The following is a 23,002-nucleotide window of genomic DNA, read 5'->3' on the forward strand; positions in this document are numbered from 1 at the left end:
CTGCACCCCCCCCCCAAAAAAAGAAGCATCCAGACACCTTTACAATTTATGTAACCTTTTATGCAGGGGTCATTTTGTAGAAAAAGAGGCTCTAGAGCTCATTAGCACAAATCATTTGCATTTGCCACCCACCCCTGACATCACCAGAAGGTGTACTAAATCATATCAGCTCAGCATCTACCTTCAAATGCTTCTTGAATTAGAATTGTCATAATAAAACCTTACTTGAGAGCCAGTTTGGTTATAGTGGTTAAGTGTGCAGACTCTTATCCGGGAGAACCAGGTTTGATTCCCCACTCCTCCACTTGCACCTGCTGGAATGGCTTCGGTTAGCCATGGCTCTCGCAAGAGTTGTCCTTGAAAAGGCAGCTTCTGAGAGAGCTCTCTCAGCCCCACCCATCTCACAGGGTGTCTGTTCTGGGCAAAGAAGATATAGGCGATTGTAAGCCGCTCTGAGTCTCTGATTCAGAAAGAAGGGTGGGGTATAAAACTGCAGTCTTCTTAGTCTTCTTTACTCCCATCATACTTTTTAAATTACTTTCTCCTGTGTGGCCACAGTGGCATGAGGAAGATTTCCATCTGTCTGCTTGATACGTTTGGGTTATTTCCCCATTTTTTGGTGGTGAAAAATTTAGAGTTCAGCAAAATTCTCCCAGGGGGTTTGAACGATGGAGCCCAGAAACAAGGGTATTTGGGGGGGGGGAGGGGGGGGAGCGGTAAGAAAGAAAGAACACAATACAGTTAAGAGGTTCTGGAGCTCTGCTACTGTGAGATCCTGCCCAAAATGAGGTCTGATTTTATGTAATAGTGATGCATCTATCTGTATTTTAGAACTGGTCTTTGCAGCATAATTAATTCACCCACCGCAACACCATACGATGGAGACAAGAAAGACGTAATTGGGAGGTAGTACCGAAAAGCTTTATTATTAAGAATTATATATGTTTCCAGCCAGTGGTGCAAATACATTTTCAAGTTGCTTTAAAAACACACACAGGTGTGACCTTTCACCAGCCTTCACCCCCAAATCCCAGAAATGCATCCCAAATTCTTCTCAACGATGCCAAGCATTCTGGGACCCAGGAAGTAGCGCCCCCAAAAACCTCCCCCACCAGGGCAAAATTGAAAGTGATCACGACCTTAACACATTTTATTTCAACGCAATTCTTTAAAAGTTTGCCATCTCAACCAAAGGCAGATAAATGCCTACTTTAAAAAAAAAATTTCTAATGATCAGAAGCATTTCATAAAATAGTTCCACAGTGCATTCTAAGACATATTAGAAAAAAACCCCTCATTTTTAAAATATATATATATATATTATTTTCTTTGTTGAAAAAATGGAAACACTTCTACGATCGCTATGCTTTCTCTAGCAGGAGGTGGTTCCACAGTTCCGAGAGAGATGCAGACCGGGAATAGTTTGGAGGATAGGAGGAAAGTCCCGGAATGTCAATGGCACATCCGCGAAGTCATTTCCTTCTGTTAAAGAGAGAGCAAAAAAAAGCATTTCAAACATTTCACCACCCGGAGGAGGTGGGGGCTCTGCGGAACCTTGAACAGTTCCGCAGGGCCTGTAAAACAGCCCTCTTCCGGTTGGCATATAATTAATTGTTATCGGAATGCCTGAATATTTAAATCTCGAACATCAGGTTATTGAATACTGGAATATTTGAAGAATTGATTTAAGGAAAAGGTAGCATAGTGCATATTGATGTGAGTTTTATGTATTTTTATGTATTTTATTGTATAATTATTAACGTATTTTAAACTGATCCTTGTTAGCTTTTTGTGTTGTAAGCCGCCCTGAGCCTGCCTCGGTGGGGTAGGGCGGGATATAAATCGAATAAAATAAATAAAATAAAATAATTAGGGGGGGGGGGGTTAAGCAAGACAAGGCCAAAGATTTTTTTTTTAATGTCACAGAATTAGCAAAGGGGCTGCATTAGTTTTGCAGTTCAGCAAACAGAGGAGGTTTCAGAATGCAGCATTTTAAAAAGAAAAAAGATTGATACTAGCCCTCATGGATGCCTCTGAGACCTTGCGGAGCAGACAATAGGTTGGATAAAACGAGGGGTGGCCGAACTTGCTTAATGTAAGAGCCGCATAGAATAAATGTCAGATGTCTGACAGCTGCAAGACACGAACATCAAATGTTTGAGAGCTACACGGATGGGAGGGAGGCAGAGAGGGAAGGAGAAAAGAAAGGTGGAAAGAAAACAAATAGATGAGGGGGGAGAGGTGGAAAGAAAGCAACTTTAGATGCACTATCCAAGCAACCAGCTAGTGAAGAGAAGAAGATGAAGGTGATGATGATGATGAAGAAGATGATGATATTGGATTTATATCCCGCCCTATACTCTGAATCTCAGAGTAGTCATGATCTCCTTTACCTTTCACCCCCCCCCCACACACACACACAACAGACACCCTGTGAGTTAGGTGGGGCTAAAAGAGCTCTCACAGCAGCTGCCCTTTCAAGGACAACTGTGCCAGAACTCTGGCTGACCCAAGGCCATTGCAGCAGGTGCAAGTGAAGGAGTGGGGAAATCAAACCCGGTTCTCCCAGATAAGAGTCCGTGCACTTTAAGATTGTAAGCCGCTCTGAGTCTCTGATTCAGAGAGAAGGGTGGGGCATAAATCTGCAATTCTTCTTCTGCTGCAATTCTTCTAAGGGCTTCAGACCGGCATTGGGGGGGTAGGGAACCCTACTTGGGTTAGACAAATGAGGGGAGTGGGCTGCAGCTTTCCTTGAGAAGCAGAGAAAACGCCTAAGGCTGAACGTGGTGGCCCCCTGGTCTCCCAAAACAAAAAAATGCTGTTGTGGGCCTCACCAAACAGGGAGCCCTGACTACGGCACTAAGCGCAAGACTACCCATCAGTGACTCGGCATACAGTACGAGACTTTGTCTTCCACAACCGCAACTCCCGCTTACCAGTGGTTCCAGCTCCTTGGTGTCTATGAGGTTGAACTCTTTCACAAAATAGTAGAAGTGCTTGTAGCAGGTGTTCACGTGAGCCTCCGAGCCCATCTGGGCGATCCGGTCAAAATGGTGAATGTAGACGTGGACAAAAACCCGGAATAGGCGAGAGAGAATCTTTTTCACCACTTGGAGGAAGTTTTTGGGAAACGGAGTCCCTGAAAGACACCAAAAGATCATTGTTTATTCAGAGAAGAAGACTGCAGATTTATAACCCGTCCTTCTCTCTGAATCAGAGACTCAGAGAGGCCTACAATCTCCTTTCCCTTCCTCCCCCACAACAGACACCCTGTGAGGTGGGTGGGGCTGAGAGAGCTCTCCCAGAAGCTGCCCTTTCAAGGAAAGAGTATCAGAGCAGCCTACAATCTCCTTTCCCTTCCTCCCCCACAACAGACACCCTGAGAGGTGGGTGGGGCTGAGAGAGCTCTCCCAGAGGCTGCCCTTTCAAGGACAGAGTCTCAGAGTGGCCTACAATCTCCTTTCCCTTCCTCCCCCACAACAGACACCCTGTGAGGTGGGTGGGGCTGAGAGAGCTCTCACAGAGGCTGCCCTTTCAAGGACAGAATCTCAGAGTAGCCTACAATCTCCTTTCCCTTCCTCTCCTACAACAGACACCCTGTGAGGCAAGTGGGGTTGAGAGAGCTCTACCAGAAGCTGCCCTTTCAAGGACAGAGTATCAGAGCAGCCTACAATCTCCTTTCCCTTCTTCCCCCACAACAGACACCCTGTGAGCCGGGTGGGGCTGAGAAAGCTCTCCCAGGAGCTGCCCTTTCAAGGACAGAGTCTCAGAGCGGCCGACAATCTCCTTTCCCTTCCTCCCCCACAACAGACACCCTGTAAGGCAGGTGGGGCTGAGAGAGCTCTCCCAGAAGCTGCTCTTCCACGGACAACCTCTGCCAGAGCTATGGCTGACCCAAGGCCATTCCAGCAGGTGCAAGTGGAGGAGTGGGGAATCAAACCCGGTTCTCCCAGATAAGAGTCCGCACACCTAACCACTACACCAAACTGAGATTAGGATGAGCACAATGCCATGCTGGGATTTGAGGAAGCTACAACACATCCTCTGCAATGTTCGCTGCTGCGGGGGACTGAGACAGTAAAGCTAAGCAAGGAAGCCCCAGACCCGCTTACTCCAGGTCAGCAATGGAACTCTGGAAGCTTTTGGGTATGTTGAAGGGATAATACGTCCCAGGACACCACTTTTTCCACCACTTTCTCCAGAGCCAGTTTGGTGTAGTGGTTAAGTGTGGTTTGATTCCCCACTCCTCCACTTGCAGCTGCTGGAATGGCCTTGGGTCAGCCATAGCTCTGGCAGAGGTTGTCCTTGAAAAGGCAATTTCTGTCAGAGCTCTCTCAGTCCCATCCACCTCACAGGATGTCTGTTGTGGGGGAGGAGGGAAGGTAAAGGAGATTGTGAGTTGCTCTGAGATTCTGAAATTCAGACTGGGGAGTGGGATATAAATCCAATATCATCATCATCCTAATGGTGTGCCTCAGGTAAGGTCTCCCAACTCACCAGGTCTCCCAATGGGCTGCCACCGGTAAGGTCTCCCAACTACCAGGTCTCCCAATTCACCAGGTCTCCAATGGAGTGCCTCAGGTAAGGTCTCCCAACTATCAGGTTTCCCAACTCACCAGGTTTTCAATGGGGTGCCTCCGGTAAAGTCTCCCAACTCTCCAGGTCTCACAACGGGGAGCCTCAGGGAAGGTCTCTCAATTACCACGTCTCCCAATGGGGTGTCTCAGGGAATGTCTCCCAACTACCATGTCTCCCAATGGGATGTCTCAGGGAAGGTCTCCCAACTCACCAGGTCTCCCAATGGGGAGCCTCAGGGAAGGTCTTCCAACTCACCAGGTCTCCAATGGAGTGCCTCAGGTAAGGTCTCCCAACTATCAGGTCTCCCAACTCACCAGGTTTCCAATGGGGTGCCTCCGGGAAGGTCTCCCAACTCTCCAGGACTCCTGATGGGGTGTCTCAGGTAAGGTCTCCCAACTATCAGGTCTCCCAACTCACCAAGTCTCCCAATGGGTTGCCTCCGGGAAAGTCTCCCAACTCTCCAGGTCTCCCAATGAGGAGTCTCAGGGAAGGTCTTCCAACTCACCAGGTCTCCCAGTGGGGTGCCTCAGGAAAGGTCTCCCAACTCACCAGGTCTCCCAATGAGGAGTCTCAGGGAAAGTCTCCCAATGGGGTGTCTCAGGGAAGGTCTCCCAATGGGGTGTCTCAGGGAAGAGTCACACAGCTCAGTGGTAGATACCATGATTTCTAAGCAAAGCTCCCAAGCTCCCAGCATCTCTGCTTAAAGGATCAGAGGCAGCAGGTGTCTGGAAAGGCTTCTCTCCCCAAGACCCTGGCCAGTCAGTGCTGATGAAAGTCCACCAGCTGATTCGGTCGCAGGGGGAACTCACCAACATTTGTGGGGAAGATATCCTCATTGTTTATCTGCACCTCAATCCAATCCATAAGGAGGTTCATGTATTTGGGGGCCGAGAGGGCGGTGGGCTTGCGGTACTTTTCATCCTGCCAGCGGTATTCGTACTTTGGGCCCCCAGACATGACCGGGCATGACTTCTCAGTACAGGAATCGCTGACGGTCCCGTAGATGAGGTTGACGCGGTTGAAGAAGTCCACCACGTGAACTGCCACCCAATCGTGAAGGTCTTCCCCGGGCGGCAACTGGACCACCAGTTTCAAATCCAGCCCAGCGTTGAGCGAGGCCTGGGCCTTCTTGTGCAGCTCGAACCTCTGAGTCCCAGGCTCGAACTTCCGCTTGGGGCGGAAGGTCCTGTCTTTGTTAAAAACTTGCTTCAAAGGATTTGCCATTTCTCGCAAAGTCTTTCCCCCGACAGCTGGGTAATTTCCACTGGGTAGCCGTTCCAACAGTCACCTTTCAATCTTACTAAAAAAAGGCCCTCCAAGTGTCACTGGTTTTCCCAATGTCTGGTAATCTGCCATACCAAAGAGAGAGAGATAAAAAGTTAAAAAGGTAAAGGTAGTCCCCTGTGCAAGCACCAGTCGTTTTTGACTCTGGGGTGACGTTGCTTTCACAACGTTTTCACGGCAGACCTTTTACGGGGTGGTTTGCCATTGCCTTCCCCAGTCCTCTACGCCTCCCCCCCCCAGCAAGCTACGTACTCCTTTGACTGATCTCGGAAGGATGGAAGGCTGAGTCAACCTGGAGCCGGCTACCTGAACCCAGCTTCCGCAGGGATTGAACTCAGGTCGTGAGCAGAGGGCTCCGACTGCAGTACTGCAGCTTTACCACTCTGCGGCATGGGGCTCTTATATAAAAAGTTAAGACACCCTCAGTCTATTTTGGATGAAAATCTGGGCCACCAACTCACACCATCAGGGAAATGGCAAATCTCACGCTGAAAATAAAACAGCTAATATTTTGTATTTGTGTGTGCGTGTGCATGTGCATGTGCACGCATGCCTGGAAGTCACAGTGACCTCTGGCGCCCCCTACTGGGGCATGAAAGACATTCAGAGACGTGGCTTTATATAGCCCGCCTCTGCCTCCCAGCCCCGGTATTCTTTGAGGCTTCCCATCCAAGTACTGCTTAGCTTCTGGGACTGGGCTTGCCTGGGCTATCCGGGTCAGAGCAATAAAACAGGTAATACCGTGGTGCCCTGGCATAGATTGACAGGGCCACTACATCTGGGATACCACAAGCCATCCAGCAACTATGGAAGAAGATTTCAAATACAAGAAGAGATACCATAGAAAAGAGGATACTAAGTTAAGTGGTAGGAAAGGGGATGGGGGGGAGGGAAGAAAGATCACACAGTGCACTTAAAATGGAGTCTCTCTCTTAGTCTCTCTCTCCCTCAATCTCTGTCTCTCTCTCTCTCTCTCTGTCTCTCTCAGTCTCAGTCTCTGTCTCTCCCTCAGTCTTCCTCAGTCTCTCTCAGTCTCAGCCTCTCTCCCTCCATCCCTCCCTCCGTCTCTCTCTCAGTCTCAGCCTCTCTCTCTCTCTCTGTCTCTCTCCCTCAGTCTTCCTCAGTCTCTCTCCCTCAGTCTCTCTCAGTCTCAGCCTCTCTCCCTCCATCCCTCCCTCCGTCTCTCTCTCAGTCTAAGCCTCTCTCTCTCAGTCTTTCTCTCTCTCTCTGTCTCTCTCCCTCAATCTCTCTCTCAGTCCAGTCTCTCTTTCTCCATCTCTCTCTTCCAACTGGTTCCCAGAAAGTGTGGTGATACGTTTATTTAATTCACGAATATCCTACCTTTCTCCCCAATAAGGACCCAGGCAGCTTACATCGTTCTCCTCTCCTCCATATTATCCTCACAACAGCCCTGTAAGGTAGGTTAGGCTGAGCGACTGCAACTGGGCCAACGTCACCCAGCCAGCTTTCGTGACACAACTGTGGATTCTAATCCAGCTCTCCCAGAAACTAGTCCAACACTCTTAAACTACTACACCACACTGGCTCTCTAAATAAGTCCAGGGTGGGTGGGAAGGAAGTGGTACCATGGAAAAGCCTTGACATCCAAAAACATCCAGCCAGATAATTTCAGCACAACAAAAACAGCAACCCTTTTCTATCCCCACCACATAACATTCAGACAGGGCCTGGTTTTGCAGCAGGAACTCCTTTGCATATTACACCACGCCCCCCCCCCTGATGTAGTCAGTCCTTCAAGAGCTTACAGGGCTCTTCTTACAGGGCCTACTGTAAGCTCTTGGAGGATTGGCTACATCAGGGGTGTGTGGCCTAATATGCAAAAGAGTTCCTGCTACAAAAAAAGCCCTGCATTCAGATACATACTGCGTCTGAACATGGAGGTTCCATGTACCTTACCGTAAGACTTTTGTTCTGAGTCAGAGAGGCAATCTAGTTCAGGAGCCAGTTATCTTAGCAGCCGGCCAAAGTCCACGAGCAGGGCAAAGGTTACAGCTTCCTCCCTCATGGGATACACTGCCCCCAAATCGAGAGGTTCCATCTTGCTGTCATTCCCCAAAGCTACAGATGGATCTAGCCGCCATTTTACACACCCCGAACAAAACCCAGCTCCAACCAGAACGAAAGAGTTGCGCGGTAACAGGTCTCCCCGAGATTAGATTGTCATTCAGCGTTCCAGAAGAGCTTCAGATGTGTTTTATTAAGCGGCTGTGTTGTTAAGGAAGTCAGGACCCCGCGGCAGAACAGGGAAGCGGTAACCCTCGCCCTTTTGCTAAGAACCGAGTCACGGCCTGATCTAACCACATCCTGTGAGCGGAATTTCATTTCTTGCAAGAAAGCAGAAGCGTAACTAGATCCGCCAAACCCGCTGAAAAGGAACAGTAACAAAAAGATCTTATTTTAAAGCCCGGGGCCTCAAGAAGCCAGCGAGCCGGTAAAGACAGAAACGTGTTTAATAACACATTGTAATGCTGGCTGAAATGAGTACGCGGCTATTCATCGTTTTTAAAGAAAAAGGGGTTTCCACAACAATAAGCAGTATCTAGACCAGGGGTGGCCAAACTCTGGAGCCACGTGTGGCTCTTTCACACATAGCGCGTGAAATCTCAAAATCCTCACCACCCCTTGGCCGGCTTAGAGAAGGCATTTGTCTCTTAAATCCCTTATCCAAAACAAGCCAGCCAGCAGCTTGGAGAACGCATTTAAAGTTTACGTTGCTTTCTTTCTACCTCTCCCTCTATTTTCCTTCCTTCCTTCCTTCCTTCCTTCCTTCCCATCCTCCCTCCCTCCTTTCCTCCCTCCCCCTCCTTCCTTTCCTCCCTCCCTCCCCTCCCTCCCTCCCTTCTTTCCATCCCATCCTCCCTCCTTCCCTTCCTTCCTCCCTCCCTCCCCTCCTTCCTTTCCTCCCTCCCCCTCCCTCCTTTCCTCCCTCCCTCCCCTCCTTCCTTCCTTTCCTCCCTCCCCCTCCCTCCCTCCTTCCCTTCCTCCCTCCCTCCTTTCCTCCCTCCCCTCCCTCCCTCCATTCCTTCCTTCCTTCCCATCCTCCCTCTCTCCTTCCCTTCCTCCCTCCCTCCCTCCCTTCCCTCCCTCCTTTCCCTCCTTCCTTTCCTCCCTCCCTTCCTTCCTCTCCAACATCTGGCATTCACGTCTTGCGGCTCTCAGACATCTGATGTTTATTTTATGTGGCTCTTACGTTAAGCAAGTTTGGCCACCCCCGGTCTAGACTATGAAAGACTTCTCCCAGCCCACCCGTGATTCTGTGAGACTTTCATCTGGATGTGTCGCTCATGTGGGAGCAGCAACTCATGCAACACAACAACAGGCAGCCTCTTCTAAGAGCTGGAAATGCTTTGGAGAGACTGTGTTATGGGACACTGAACAATCCAGTCAAGCCCAGTACAGAGACAGGGCAGAATTAAAGGGCAGGCCACTTGTAAAAACAGGCAAGGCCAGCAAAGCATGCAGAGATGCAACGGGGCAGCCTCCTTTAACACACATTTTTACGGCATACTTTTTTGATCCCCAAAAGTGTACAGTAAATGTACACAGCAGTTATGCTGGAGCACAAGCATTTTCCAAAACAAAAAAACAAAACAAAAAGAAATTACTGATTCTTGGAAGTTCCCAATAAGACGGACATTAAGAGGTATACTGCCACTGTACATGGAGGTTCTTAGGTACCTGAGAAAGCAGCCTGCCTCCTAGAAGCCTAGACCAGTACTTTCTGCTAATAAGATGTAAGAACATAAGGAGAGCCCTGCTGGATCAGACCAGTGGTCCATCTAGCCAAGCATCCTGTCTCACACAGTGGACAACCAGTTCCTCTGGAGGGCCAGCAGCAGGGCAGAGAGGCAAGGCCTTCATAAGAACACCAGAAGAGCCCTGCTGGATCAGACCAGTGACCCATCTAGTCCAGCATCCTGTCTCACACAGTGGCCAAACCAGTTCCTCTGGAGGGCCAACAACAGGGCAGAGAGGCCAAGAGCTTAAGAACATCAGATGAGCTCTGCTGGATCAGATCAGTGGTCCATGTAGTCCAGCATCCTGTCTCACACAGTGTCCAACCAGTTCCCCTGGAAGGCCAACAACAGGACAGAGAGGCCAAGAGCTTAAGAACATCAGATGATCAGTGGTCCATCTAGTCCAGCATTGTGTCTCACACAGTGCCCAACCAGTTCCTCTCTGGAGAGCCAACAACATGGCAGAGAGGCCGAGGCCTTCCCTGATAAAAACATCAGAAGAGCCCTGCTGGATCAGACCAGTGAAGGTCCATCTAGTCCAGCCTCCTGTCTCACACAGTGGCCAACCAGTTCCTCTGGAAGGCCAACAACAGGGCATAGAGGCCAAGGCCTTCATAAGAACATCAGAAGAGCCCTGCTGGATCAGACCAGTGGTCCATCTAGTCCAGCATCCTGTCTCACACAGTGTCCAACCAGTTCCTCTGGAGGGCCAACAACAGGGTGTAGAGGCCGAGGCCTTCATAAGAACATCAGAAGAGCCCTGCTGGATCAGACCAGTGGTCCATCTAGTCCAGCATCCTGTCTCACACAGTGTCCAACCAGTTCCCCTGAAGGGTCAACAACAGGGCATAGAGGCTGAGGCCTTCATAAGAACAACAGAAGAGCCCTGCTGGATCAGACCAGTGGTCCATCTAGTCCAGCCTCCTGTCTCACACAGTGTCCAACCAGTTCCTCTGGAGGGCCAACAACAGGGCATGGAGGCTGAGGCCTTCATAAGAACATCAGAAGAGCCCTACTGGATCAGACCAGTGAAGGTCCATCTAGTCCAGCCTCCTGTCTCACACAGTGTCCAACCAGTTCCTCTGGAAGGCCAACAACAGGGCATAGAGGCCAAGGCCTTCATAAGAACATCAGAAGAGCCCTACTGGATCAGACCAGTGGTCCATCTAGTCCAGCATCCTGTCTCACACAGTGTCCAACCAGTTCCTCTGGAGGGCCAACAACAGGGTGTAGAGGCCGAGGCCTTCATAAGAACATCAGAAGAGCCCTGCTGGATCAGACCAGTGGTCCATCTAGTCCAGCCTCCTGTCTCACACAGTGTCCAACCAGTTCCTCTGGAGGGCCAACAACAGGGCATGGAGGCTGAGGCCTTCATAAGAACATCAGAAGAGCCCTACTGGATCAGACCAGTGAGGGTCCATCTAGTCCAGCATCCTGTCTTACACAGCGGCCAACCAGTTCCCCTGAAGGGTCAACATCAGGGCATAGAGGCTGAGGCCTTCATAAGAACAACAGAAGAGCCCTGCTGGATCAGACCAGTGGTCCATCTAGTCCAGCCTCCTGTCTCACACAGTGTCCAACCGCTTCCTCTGGAGGGCCAACAACAGGGCACAGAGGCTGGGGCCTTCATAATAACATCAGGAGAGCCCTGCTGGATCAGACCTGTGGTCTATTTTGTCCACCATCCTGTCTCACACAGTGGCAAACCAGTTCCTCTGGAGGGCCAACAACAGGGCAGAGAGGCTGAGGCCTTCCCCTGAGAAGAACATCAGAAGAGCCCTGCTGGATCAGACCAGTGAGGGTCCATCTAGTCCAGCCTCCTGTCTCACACAGTGGCCAACCAGTTCCTCTGCATGGCCAACAACCAGGCACAGCAGTCAAGACCTTCCCCTGATGTTGCCTGCCGGCTCTGGGATTCAAGGGATTAGTGTCTCTGAATGTGGAGGTTCCCCTCAGTCACCACTGATAGGCTTCTCCTCCATCTATCTATCGAATCTCCTTTAAACGGCATTTATTCCTGCGGCCCTCCCACCACCCTCCGGCAACAAAAGTCTCCTTTTGTCCATCCTGAACCTACTACCCAGCAGCTTCACTGGATGCCCACTCGTATTTTCAGAGAGGAAGAAAAAATCCTTTTTGTCCACTCTCTCCACCCCATGCATCATTTAAGGAACCTCTCTCACACACACACACCCTTAGTGGTCTCTTTTCTAAACTGAAAACTCACAGACTTTCCAGCTTTTTCTCATAGGGTAGGCACTCCAACCCTCTAACCCTTGGGTGTCAAACATGCAGTTGAGGGCTGAATCAGGCTCCTGGAGGTCTCCTATCAGGCCCCCGAGCAACTGGCTGTCATCTGCTTCCTTCTCCCTCTCTCTTGCTTCCTTCTGCATCACAGCTTGCTTTGTCAGGCTTGCTCAATCGCACAGGAGCTGCAGAGCAAAACCTCCATTTTCCTTGAGGAGGAATAGCTTGCTCTCAATTGCACAGTAGAGCTGCTGAGCCAAGCCTCTCTTTCTTCTATTGGCTGAGGCCCCCCCTCCCCCCCTCGTCCCTTGGGGAAGGAAGAAAAGAGCTTCCTTTGCCCAGTTCCCTGAATACCATGGGAGAAATACAAAGAAATCATCTTTAAAAGCGATGAGTGCTAACGTTTTAAGCATGTTTTAAGTTTTTATGTGTGTGTGTGTTTGTCAGTGTTCTTTATAAAATTTATATCTTTGTTACCTAATCTTAAATAGGTACATACATGGTCCGACCTGACATGGCTCGACCCAACAAGGTCTCATTTATGTCAGATCCGGCCCTCATAACAAATGAGTTTGACACCCCTGCTCTACACGCTTTGAACCCAAGATCTTTTCCCCTCTGGGTCTCAGCAAGATCAGACCCCGTTAAGCCTGTACTCAGGGGTGGAATTCTAGGAGGAACTCCTTTGCATATTAGGCCACACACCCCTGATGTAGCCAATCCTCCAAGAGCTTACAAAAAAGAGCCCAGTAAGCTCTTGGAGGATTGGCTACATCAGGGGTGTGTGGCCTAATATGCAAAGGAGATCCTGCTAGAATTCCAGCCTTACCTGTACTTGGTCAGAATTTTTTGTCCCAGGGTGGGGCAAAAACCTTACCAGCACTCAGCTTCATTTGCCACACTGTCGCCAAAGCTTATGCGTGCCCCCCCCCCCAAATACACAGCCACGAAAACGTTCTTGACCACGCCAGATGTCACATATCCAAACACGCTCCCCCTCCCGAAAACACAGGATTCTCAAAGCAGATGGAGCCTCACGTACCGAATCCCCAAGGAGAAAGCTTCTGCCAGCACAAATCCACACCTTCATCTCTTCGTCCTGCTAGAAGTGCACAGGTCCTCACAGAATGCTAGAGTTGGAAGGGACCTCCAGGGTCATCTAGTCCAACGCCTTGCACAATGCAGGAAATTCACAAAAACCTCCCTCTCGATTCACAGGGTCCACATTGCTGTCAGATGGCCATCTAGCCTCTGTAAAAACCTCCAAGGAAAGAGAGCCCACCACCTCCCGACGAAGCCTGTTCCACTGAGGAATCGCTCTAACAGTCAGGAAGTTCTTCCTAATGTTGAGCCGGAAACTCTTTTGATTTAATTTCAACCCAGTGGTTCTGGTCCTACCTTCCGGGGCCACAGAAAACAATTCCACACGATCCTCTCTATGACAGCCATTCAAGTCCTTGAAGATGGTGATCCTATCACCTCTCAGCCGCCTCCTCTCCAGGCTAAACAGGCCCAGCTCCTTCAACCTTTCCTCATAGGACTTGGTCTCCAGACCCCTCACCATCTTCGTCACCCTTCTCTGGACCTGTTCAAGCTTGTCTATATCCTTCTTAAAATGTGGTGCCCAAAACTGAACACAAGACTCCAGGTGAGGTCTTACCAGAGCAGAGTAAAGCGATACCATCCCTTCACATGATCTGGACACCAGACTTCTGTTGATACAGTCCAAAACTGCATTGGCCTCACATGGTTTTGTAGAAGGGAGTTTCCAAAAGCAGGTTTCAAGGGAAGCCCCCTTACAGGGCAGAGACGGGCACTGGGAGAGGGCGGCTCTGAGATCTCAAAACACCCGCCCTCTGAACCGCTGGCTGCTTCTTTCCCGGTGACCGACAACGCTGAAGTTTCTCAGCCTCCTGATTAACATTCCCCCCTCCGCAGTGAGTAATGCGTTGGAGTTGCATTATTTCCTTTTAGGGAATCCACACTACTGTATGAGGAAAACTGAACCACAGTGTTGATGTTGAGTTCCCCTTTTTGCTGCCAGCTGGAATTCCTTCCTGGACCAGTGAGACAGCCAGCAAAGTGCAGAGAATCAGGCTTTCTGGAGGGACGGTGGCTCAGTGGTAGAGCATCTGCTTGGGAAGCAGAAGGTCCCAGGTTCAATCCCCGGCATCTCCAACTCAAAAGGGGCCAGGCAGTAGGTGATGGAGATGGAGGGATGGTGGCTCAGTGGTAGAGCATCTGCTTGGGAAGCAGAAGGTCCCAGGTTCAATCCCCGGCATCTCCAACTCAAAAGGGGCCAGGCAGTAGGTGATGGAGATGGAGGGATGGTGGCTCAGTGGTAGAGCATCTGCTTGGGAAGCAGAAGGTCCCAGGTTCAATCCCCGGCATCTCCAACTCAAAAGGGGCCAGGCAGTAGGTGATGGAGATGGAGGGGCGGTGGCTCAGTGGTAGAGCAACTGCTTGGGAAGCAGAAGGTCCTAGGTTCAATCCTCGGCATCCACAACTAAAAAGGGTCTAGCCAGTAGGTGATGGAGATGGAGGGGCGGTGGCTCAGGGGTAGAGCAACTGCTTGGGAAGCAGAAGGTCCCAGGTTCAATCCCCGGCATCCACAACTAAAAAGGGTCCAGGTAAAGAGGCATGAAAAACTTCAGCTTGAGACCCTGGAGAGCCGCTGCCAGTCTGAGTAGACAAGACTGACTTTGATGGACTGCGGGTCTGATTCAGTATAAGGCAGTTTCATATGTTCATATGCTCAAATCTGGGAGCGCCAGGTTCAGATTCCTACTCCGCCATGGACGTTCACTAGGTGACCTTGGGTCAGTCTCCGACTCTCAGCCTAACTTACCGCACCAATTAGTTGTGAGGATAAAAAAAACACACACGCTTTTTAAATTAGTTTTTTCAACAGACAAAACCAAACCACAAAGCAACAGCGGTATTTCCATACAAGGGACAGCACGATCTCTCCAAAAGCATCAAGGCAAATACAAGGTAAATTAGAAACACAGTGTGGTGATTTGTAAGGCAGATATGTCAATATTTCACACCAGCTTGCATTGTTTTTAACTGCGAAGTGCAGCCATTCCAAGCTGTGAGGATAAAATGGAAGAGAGGGGAACTATGCAAAGCGTTTTTGGGCCTCGACTGGGAAGAAAGGAAGGTTGAGTAAATTAAAAATAGTAATAATGGCTGACAGGAAAGTTCCCCAAAAATGCCAATAATTTCTGGTTATCGGTGAACCCTAGTTTTTCATCCAGAAAGGGGGGGGGGCGGGGAGTCATCTTAAATTTCTACTCCACCATAGAAAAAGGAAAATACTATATGATCCTGACCTATTTTACTGTTTTAATATTGTTTATTTTATGTTGTTAGCTGCTTTGAGTCTTCGTAGAACGGGCGGGATATAAATCTAACGTAGAATCATAGAATCAAAGAGTTGGAAGGGACCTCCGGGGTCATCTAGTCCAGGGGTCCCCAACCCCTGGGCCGTGGACCAGTACTGGTCCGTGGCCTGTTAGCAACCGGGCCGTGAGTTGTATCATTATTTCATTATATTTTACAATGTAGAAGAAGACATTGGATTTATATCTTGCCCTCCACTCCAAATTTCAGAGTTTCAAAGTGGCTCACAATCTCCATTACCCTCTTCCACAACAGACACCCTGTAGGTGGGTGGGGCTGAGAGAGCTCTCCCAGAAGCTGACCTTTCAAGGACAGCTCTGCCAGAGCTATGGCTGGCCCAAGGCTATTCTAGCAGCTGCAAGTGGAGGAGTGGGGAATCAAACCTGGTTCTCCCAGATAAGAGTCCACACACTTAACCACCACACCAAACACTTTAGAAATAAAGTACATGATTGTATCATCCCGAAACCCTCCCTCTCCCCCCACCCCACCCCAGTCCGTGGAAAATTTGTCTTCCACAAAACGGGTCCCTGGTGCCAAAAAGGTTGGGGATCGTTGATCTAGTCCAACCCCCTGCACAATGCAGGAAACTCACAAATACCTCGTCCTAAATTCACAGGATCTTCATTGCTGTCAGATGGCCATCTAGCTTCTGCTTAAACACCTCCAAGGAAGGAGAGCCCACCACCTCCCGAGGAAGTTTGTTCCACTGAGGAACAATATAAGCCCTAGCCCTAACACCATAGAATCCTAGAGTTGGAAGGGACCCCCTGGGGTCATCTAGTCCACCTCACAAATACCTCCGCCTAAAGTCACAGGATATTCATCGCTGTCAGATGGCCATCCAGCATCTGTTTAAAAACCTCCAAGGAAGTAGAGCCCAGTTAAAGCATAGAATTATAGAGTTGGAAGGGACCTCCAGGGTCATCTAGTCCAACCCGCTGCACAATGCAGGGAACTCACAAACACCTCCCCCTAAATTCACAAGATCCTCATTGCTGTCGGATGGCCATCTAGCCTCTATTGAAAAACCTTGAAGGAAGGAGAGCCCTAAATAAATAAAGTATTGTTCTTGTAAATTGTTTGTTATATGCATCCAACGATCTAACTTGGATTCTTGTATGTTAGATTTATATTTTTGTTATTTATTTTCCCTATGCTCCCTTTGCATTGGATTAGATTCAATAAAATAAAATCTATTTTTAAATAAATAAATAACCAGATGCCATTTCAAAGAACTGGATTTCTCATTTCCCAATAGTTCCTTGAAATGTCAGCTTTCCAGAAATGATAATTTCCTCAACAGGAAATCCTTTGTATATTTCTAACTGGAAAAACAACAGGGATTTTCCCATTGAACAACACCCAACAGTTCAGATTTCCACCTTTATTATTTTTTTTTCCCAGCTACAATGTTCTTACAGCTACATTACTTTTGACCATCCTAGGCTTATCAAAACTTCATTTTTGCATTTCCAGTTTTGACTCTCTAAGCACAGACACGTCTGTACCCCAAGAGTTTGGAGGACTATCATTAGGGTTTGTAGAATCTTTGGGGCTCAAGTGCCGTGTTCTACTGGAGAAAGTTTTCCTTCCAGACGTTTCGTTCTCAGCTGCGGGGAACATCCTCAGTGGCGTTGCAGCCGGAGCAGGCGCTCAGACCTTCTTGGCTGCTGTGCGTTGAGTGGGGCCAGGGCTGCTGGAGAGCTGCTATTTCTAGGCTGGAGGGGGGGGGCTGCTTTTGGAGGACTGCATTTCTGGTACGGGGTCCAGCAGGTCAATTCTATAGACTAGTCCCAAACTGTCTCCTATACCCCTCCCCCCAATTCAATCCACAAGCCACTCAAATGATAAGGAACGTACACCTCTATACTGGAAAATAATACATGAGCCACTCTCCATAAGAAATCCTGGCCACCATCATGTGGTTTAGAAACTTGGGCCTTCATTCAAAACCTACAGGCCGCTCACACTGACAGCTGCAAGGCATTACAGACTCAAGTTATGCCAACAAGCCTCAATTCAGTATGACATTGTCTTGTGCACCCCGAGAAAAGAAAACTTTTCCACACATATCGTGTGGCTCTTAAAGCCCCACCGCCCCATTGGCCAGCTCGGAGAAGGCATTTGTCTCTTTAAACTCACTTCTTCAAGCCAAGCCAGCCAGCAGCTTGGAGTTAAAGTTGCTTTCCTTCCACCTCTCCCTCCCTCCTCCCCATCTATTTCCCTTCCTTCCTCTCTCAAACATCTGATGTTCACATCTTGAGGCTCTCAAAACATCCGACGTTTATTCTATGTGGCTCTTACGTTAAGCAAGTTTGGCCACCCCTGCTCTAGAATCTGCCCAAAGCAGCTAACCTCATGGACAGTCAGTGCGATGCATTTGTTAAGAGTGCCAGAGCAGGATCTGGGAGACTCAGGTTCGAATCCTGACTCACGCCAGGGAAGCTCAAAAGGGGATCTGGAGCCGGTCGGACTCGTTCAGCCTAGCCTACCTCACGGGGTTGTTGTGAAAGCTAAAACGGAGGAGAGGAGAAACGTAAGCGGCTTTAGGTCCCCATTGAAGGGAAAGGTAGATGACTTAAATCAATAACGTCAAGCAATAAACAGCACAACTGCAAATAAAAGTAATAATATCATTATTAACATTTGCTCCGCTTTGTTGAATTCACACCAGGCAGAATCTGGGGGTTCAACGTAACCTCATTCTGGGAGCATGTGGGGGGGGGGGGGTAAAAGAGCTAGGGAGGGGCACAAAATCAACTTTTGCTATTTCCCAGGAAAAGCAAAACAAACAGGATGAACACAGTAAAGTTGGGAAACAGGAGAGAACCGCGTTCCACAAAAAAAGCCAATTTCAGTGAAGTTTACAAGACTATGCGGAAGTTGCTCAGTACGAAGAATTTTTTAAAGACTCTCGATTGAAGGAATATCTCATACGATTTTATAACATATCATGTATATATCCAAAATTATAAATCAAAATTACAATAACGCATTTGCCGTTTTTCATCATGAAAGAGTCCATGGCTGCAATCACACACACTAAATTAATGCACTTTCAATCCACTTTCCAACTAGATTTTACTGTGTGAACTGGCATAAATCCAATTGGAAAGTGCACTGAATGTGGATTGAAAGAGCATTATTTAGTGTGTGTGATCCCAGCCCAGGTAGAGTAAAGACTCCAAGGAGTCCAAAGTCCTCGTCGGTGCACGTTGACCTCTCCGGATGGATGACGATGTTGTCTGCGATATCAAAAGCTACTTTGCAGTACACTGAAGACTCAACACATGAGGCAGTGTCTTTATAATGAAGTGTAAATGATAACACGTTTCCTAGGTTTAAAAAGCTGTGTTTCGGTTGTAGACCTTCGTCTGGATCAATCCACTTCATATTATCTGGAACCAATGCTCACAACAACATCCATGCGACTAGTCAGTTTATGTATTATCGAGAACCGCTAATGCCAGATAAAGAACATACTTCATAAATTGCTGAGCAGTCAGGTTAAAACAGATAAAAGGAAGTACTTCTTCACCCAAAGGGTGATTAACATGTAGAATTCACTGCCACAGGAGGTGGTGGCGGTTACAAGCATAGCCAGCTTCAAGAAAAGACTGGATCAGCATATGGAGCAGAGGTCCATCAGTGGCTATTAGACATGGTATATATATGTGTGTGTGTGTATATGTGTGTATATACACACACACACACATATATTGGCCACTGTGTGACACAGAGTGTTGGACTGGATGGGCCATTGGCCTGATCCAACATGGCTTCTCTTATGTTCTTATGTGACACAGAGCGTTGGACTGGATGGGCCATTGGCCTGATCCAACATGGCTTCTCTTATGTTCTTATGTGACACAGAGTGTTGGACTGGAGAGGCCATTGGCCTGATCCAACATGGCTTCTCTTATGTTCTTATGTGACACAGAGTGTTGGACTGGATGGGCCATTGGCCTGATCTAAAATGGCTTCTGTTATGTTCTCATGTGACACAGACTGTTGGACTGTTTGGGCCATTGGCCTGATCCAACATGGCTTCTCTTATGTTCTTATTAACTGGAACCAATGCTCACAACAACATGCACGCGATTAGTCAGTTTCTTTATCTGGCAGTTTTTACTCTACACGGACTCTTTCATGATGAAAAACAGCAAATGCTTTATTGTAATTTTGATTTATAATTTTGGATATATGCATTATACGTTATAAAACAGTATGAGATATTCCTTTAATAAGTGAGTCTTTGAAAAAATTCTTTGTGCTGAGCAACAACCGCATAGTCTCGTAAATTTCCCAGGAAAAGGCAGAAAGATGAGCCAATTCTCTCCACCCCCCGCCCAACATACACATGCATCGTCAAAGAAACCTTCCCAGATTCTCACAAAAGATCATTGCTGTCACTTCGAAGAAACCTGATTACACAAAAGGGAATGGGGAGGAAGTAAATGCAAAATACTGGAAAACAATACATGTGTCACTCTCCATAAGAAATCCTGGCAACCGTCATGAGGTCTAGAAACTTGGGCCTTCGTTAAAACACGCACACAGACCTCTCCCACTGACGGCCGCGAGACATTACAGACCCAGTCATGCCCTTCAGTATGACATTGTCTTGTGCACCCCAAGAAAAGAAAACTGGAATTTATATCTTTATAAACTGTATCTTAAGTCTGTCTTTCTCACAGAGATGGATGCCAGCCTCCAGGCGGGACCTGGGGATCTCCTGGAATTACAACTCATCTCCAGACTACAGAGATCAGTTCCCCGGGAGAAAAGAGAAGCTTTTGAGCAGGGGTGCCGAATTCATTTGTTATGAGGGGCGGATCTGACATAAATGTGACCTTCTTGGGTCGGCCATGTGTTTACCTATTTAAGATTAGATAGCAGAGATATTACAATTTATAAAGAACACAGACAAACACAAATATATATATATTTTTTTAAATACACTTAAAACATGCTTCAAATGTTAGCACTCGTTGCTCTTAAAGATGCTCTCTTTGTATTTCTCCCATGGGATCCAGGGAACTGGGGAAAGGAAGCTCTGGCTATTTCCCTCCCTTTCTTCCTTCCTTGGGGCGGGGGGGGGGGGAGGCTGGGGGGGGATGAGCCTGGGCCAATAGAAGGAAGAGAGGCTTGGCTCAGTAGCTCTGCTGTATGAATAAGAGAGCCTAGCCAAGCAAGCTCTCCCTTCCCTCCCCCCTTTCTCCGCAAGAGAGGAGCCTCAGCCAATGGAGAGAAAAAAAAGAGGTTTTGCTCTGTAGCTCCCGTGCAATTGAGCATGCCTTGCAAAGCAGGCTATTACACAGAAGAAAGCAAGAGAGAGGGAGAAGGAAGCAGATGGCAGCAAGTTGCTCGGGGGACCTGATTCGGCCCCCGAAACTGCATGTTTAACACCCCTGCTCTAGGGCATCGCACCCCAGTGACGTCCCGGTGCTCCGCAGGCTCCGTCCCCCAAATCTCCAGGAGTTTCCCGACCTGGAGATGGAAACCCTACCCCCCCATCTTCTGTGGTAGCAGGACTGCCCCAATTTTTTTACCAAAAATTACCTTCACATCTCAAGGCTGTTCTCCGCACCCCCTTTGCCCTGGCTCCTAACGCGGTCCCCGCCGCTTTTGCAAAAAGACCTTCCCCGCCGCCAAATGCACCCTTACTCACGAGTAGCCCCGCGCTTTTCCGGCCCTTGCACGCGCCCCGGAAGTGGAATGGCATGAGACGTAGTGGAGACGACCCCCCCCCAAAAAAAGAGAGAGAGAAAGGCTTGAAAAGTGCAAAAAGAAATCAATCCAAAAGAGGCAAAGGGTGGAGGGAAATCCCGTCCCCCGTGCAGAATCCTCACGTGCAATGAACCCGCGTGCCCAAGACGACCCGGAAACTTCCCCTGCGCCCCCTGCTGGAGGAAAGAGGAAGGCGAAGTCCGCCTCTCCGGGTCTCGCTCCGGCAAACTCCTCTTCTTAAAGGGGGTAGGTTCTGCCTAGGGTTGCCAATCCCCAGGTGGGGCTGGAATGAAGCCCGAAGGCATCCATGCCAAAACAACCGCAATTATGGAAAACTTTATCTGAATAACGTACTGCATGACCAACAAATCTAATAAATACAGTAACAAAGTACCCCGAAAACATAACATAAGAGAAGCCATGTGGGATCAGTCCAAAACTCTGTGTCACACAGTGGCCAAAATACACACACACACACACACAGTGGCTAATAGCCACTGATGGACCTCTGCTCCATATTTTTATCCAATCCCCTCTTAAAGCTGGCTATGCTTGTAGCCGCCGCCACCTCCTGTGGCAGAGAATTCCACATGTTAATCACCCTTTGGGTGAAGAAGGACTTCCTTTTATCCGTTCTAACCCGACTGCTCAGCCATTTCATTGAATGCCCACGAGTTTTTGTATTGTGAGAAAGGGAGAAGAGGACTTCTTTCTCTACCTTCTCCATCCCATGCATAATCTTGTCAACCTCTCTCATGTCACCCCGCAGTCGACGTTTCTCCAAGCTAAAGAGTCCCAAGCGTTTCAACCTTTCTTCATAGGGAAAGTGCTCCAGCCCTTTAATCATTCTAGTTGCCCTTTTCTGCACTTTTTCCAATGCTATAATATCCTTTTTGAGGTGTGGTGACCAGAATTGCACACAGTACTCCAAATGAGACCGCACCATCGATTTATACATCGAAAACACAGTCCTCTCATTCAATACATAGAATATATCTTGATACTAGAAGTCCGGGGAAAACCTTGCGAAGCCGTGAAGTGGAAGTCCAAGGTTACGGCGATTCTTTCAGCCAGGAAGGTATTCACGACAAGCGACAAAGCGCAAGATTTTCCCCGGACTTCTACTATTAAGATATATACTGTGTATTGAATGAGAGGACTGTGTTTTCGGGGTACTTTGTGACTGTATTTATTAGATTTGTTGGTATGCAGTGAGTTATTTATATAAAATTTTCTATAATTGAGGTTGTTTTTGCATGGATGCCTTCGGGCTTCATTCCTGCTTTCTTTTCCACGGCACTCTTTGTATTTCTCCCAATCCCCATGTGGCGGCAGGAGATCCCCGGGTTTGGAGACCACCACCCCCCCGCCCCGCTTCAAGGTCATCAGAAAGCAAGAATGGGGGAGGGAAATGTCTGCTGGGCACTCCATTGTTCCCTATGGAGACCGATTCACATAGGGTATAATGCAGAATTGATCCAACGGTATCGGGGATGGGGCTGTTTTTTTAGGTAGAGGCACCAAATTTTCAGCATAGTATCCAGTGGCTCTCCCCAAAACACTCCCTAAGTTTCAAAAAGATTGGACTAGGGGGTCCAATTCTATGAGCCCCCAAAGAAGGTGCCCCTATCCTTCATTATTTCCTATGGAAGGAAGGCATTTAAAAGATGTGCGGTCCCTTTAAATGTGATGGCCAGAACTCCCTTTGGAGTTCAGTTATTGCCACACCCTTGCTCCTGACTCCACCCCCAAAGTCTCCTGGTTCCACCCCCAGATATTTATTGAATTGGATTTGGCAACCCTAGTATAACACCATTCAGCCCTCCCTCTCAACCAGCCATTTTCTCCAGTGTCATCGCAGGAGATCTCCAGGCCACAACTGGAGGTTGGCCACCCTGGAAATTTCACAGCCAGACACTTCTACTCCCACCCCCATCGCTCCGGGGATGTGTGTGCGTGGGAGGCAGGCAGCCCAAGGAAGATGTTTTGGCAACAAG

General features: G+C 48.5%; 1 protein-coding gene across 4 annotated transcripts; it reads right to left on the minus strand.

Annotated features, from left to right (window-relative positions):
- Window positions 1-896: 896 nt before the first annotated feature.
- On the minus strand, window positions 897-21,220 carry MOB3A (MOB kinase activator 3A). Of its 4 annotated transcripts, XM_060232792.1 has the most exons (5): window positions 21,128-21,220; window positions 20,838-20,970; window positions 5,388-5,927; window positions 2,937-3,139; window positions 897-1,482 (listed from the first exon to the last, which is right to left on the minus strand). In XM_060232792.1, exons 3-5 carry the CDS (start codon window positions 5,800-5,802, stop codon window positions 1,453-1,455), a joined length of 648 nt encoding a protein of 215 aa, XP_060088775.1. In that variant the 5' UTR covers window positions 5,803-5,927; window positions 20,838-20,970; window positions 21,128-21,220; the 3' UTR covers window positions 897-1,452. The 4 variants fall into 4 exon arrangements, with proteins under 4 accessions (XP_060088775.1, XP_060088779.1, XP_060088776.1 ...); XM_060232796.1 differs by lacking the exon at window positions 20,838-20,970; XM_060232793.1 differs by having other exon boundaries at window positions 20,838-21,215.
- Window positions 21,221-23,002: the final 1,782 nt, after the last annotated feature.

The sequence above is a fragment of the Heteronotia binoei genome, chromosome 2, assembly GCF_032191835.1.
Source record: "Heteronotia binoei isolate CCM8104 ecotype False Entrance Well chromosome 2, APGP_CSIRO_Hbin_v1, whole genome shotgun sequence".
NCBI lineage: Eukaryota > Metazoa > Chordata > Lepidosauria > Squamata > Gekkonidae > Heteronotia > Heteronotia binoei.

Coding starts and splice junctions, on each gene's coding strand:
- MOB3A (XM_060232796.1), bottom strand. CDS start 5,802: ATGGCAAATCCTTTGAAGCAAGTTTTTAACAAAGACAGGACCTTCCGC. Junction 3,140..5,387: donor TATCTTCCCCACAAATGTTG/GTGAGTTCCCCC, acceptor GGTGTCTTTCAG/GGACTCCGTTTCCCAAAAAC. Junction 1,483..2,936: donor CCAAGGAGCTGGAACCACTG/GTAAGCGGGAGT, acceptor TCTCTTTAACAG/AAGGAAATGACTTCGCGGAT.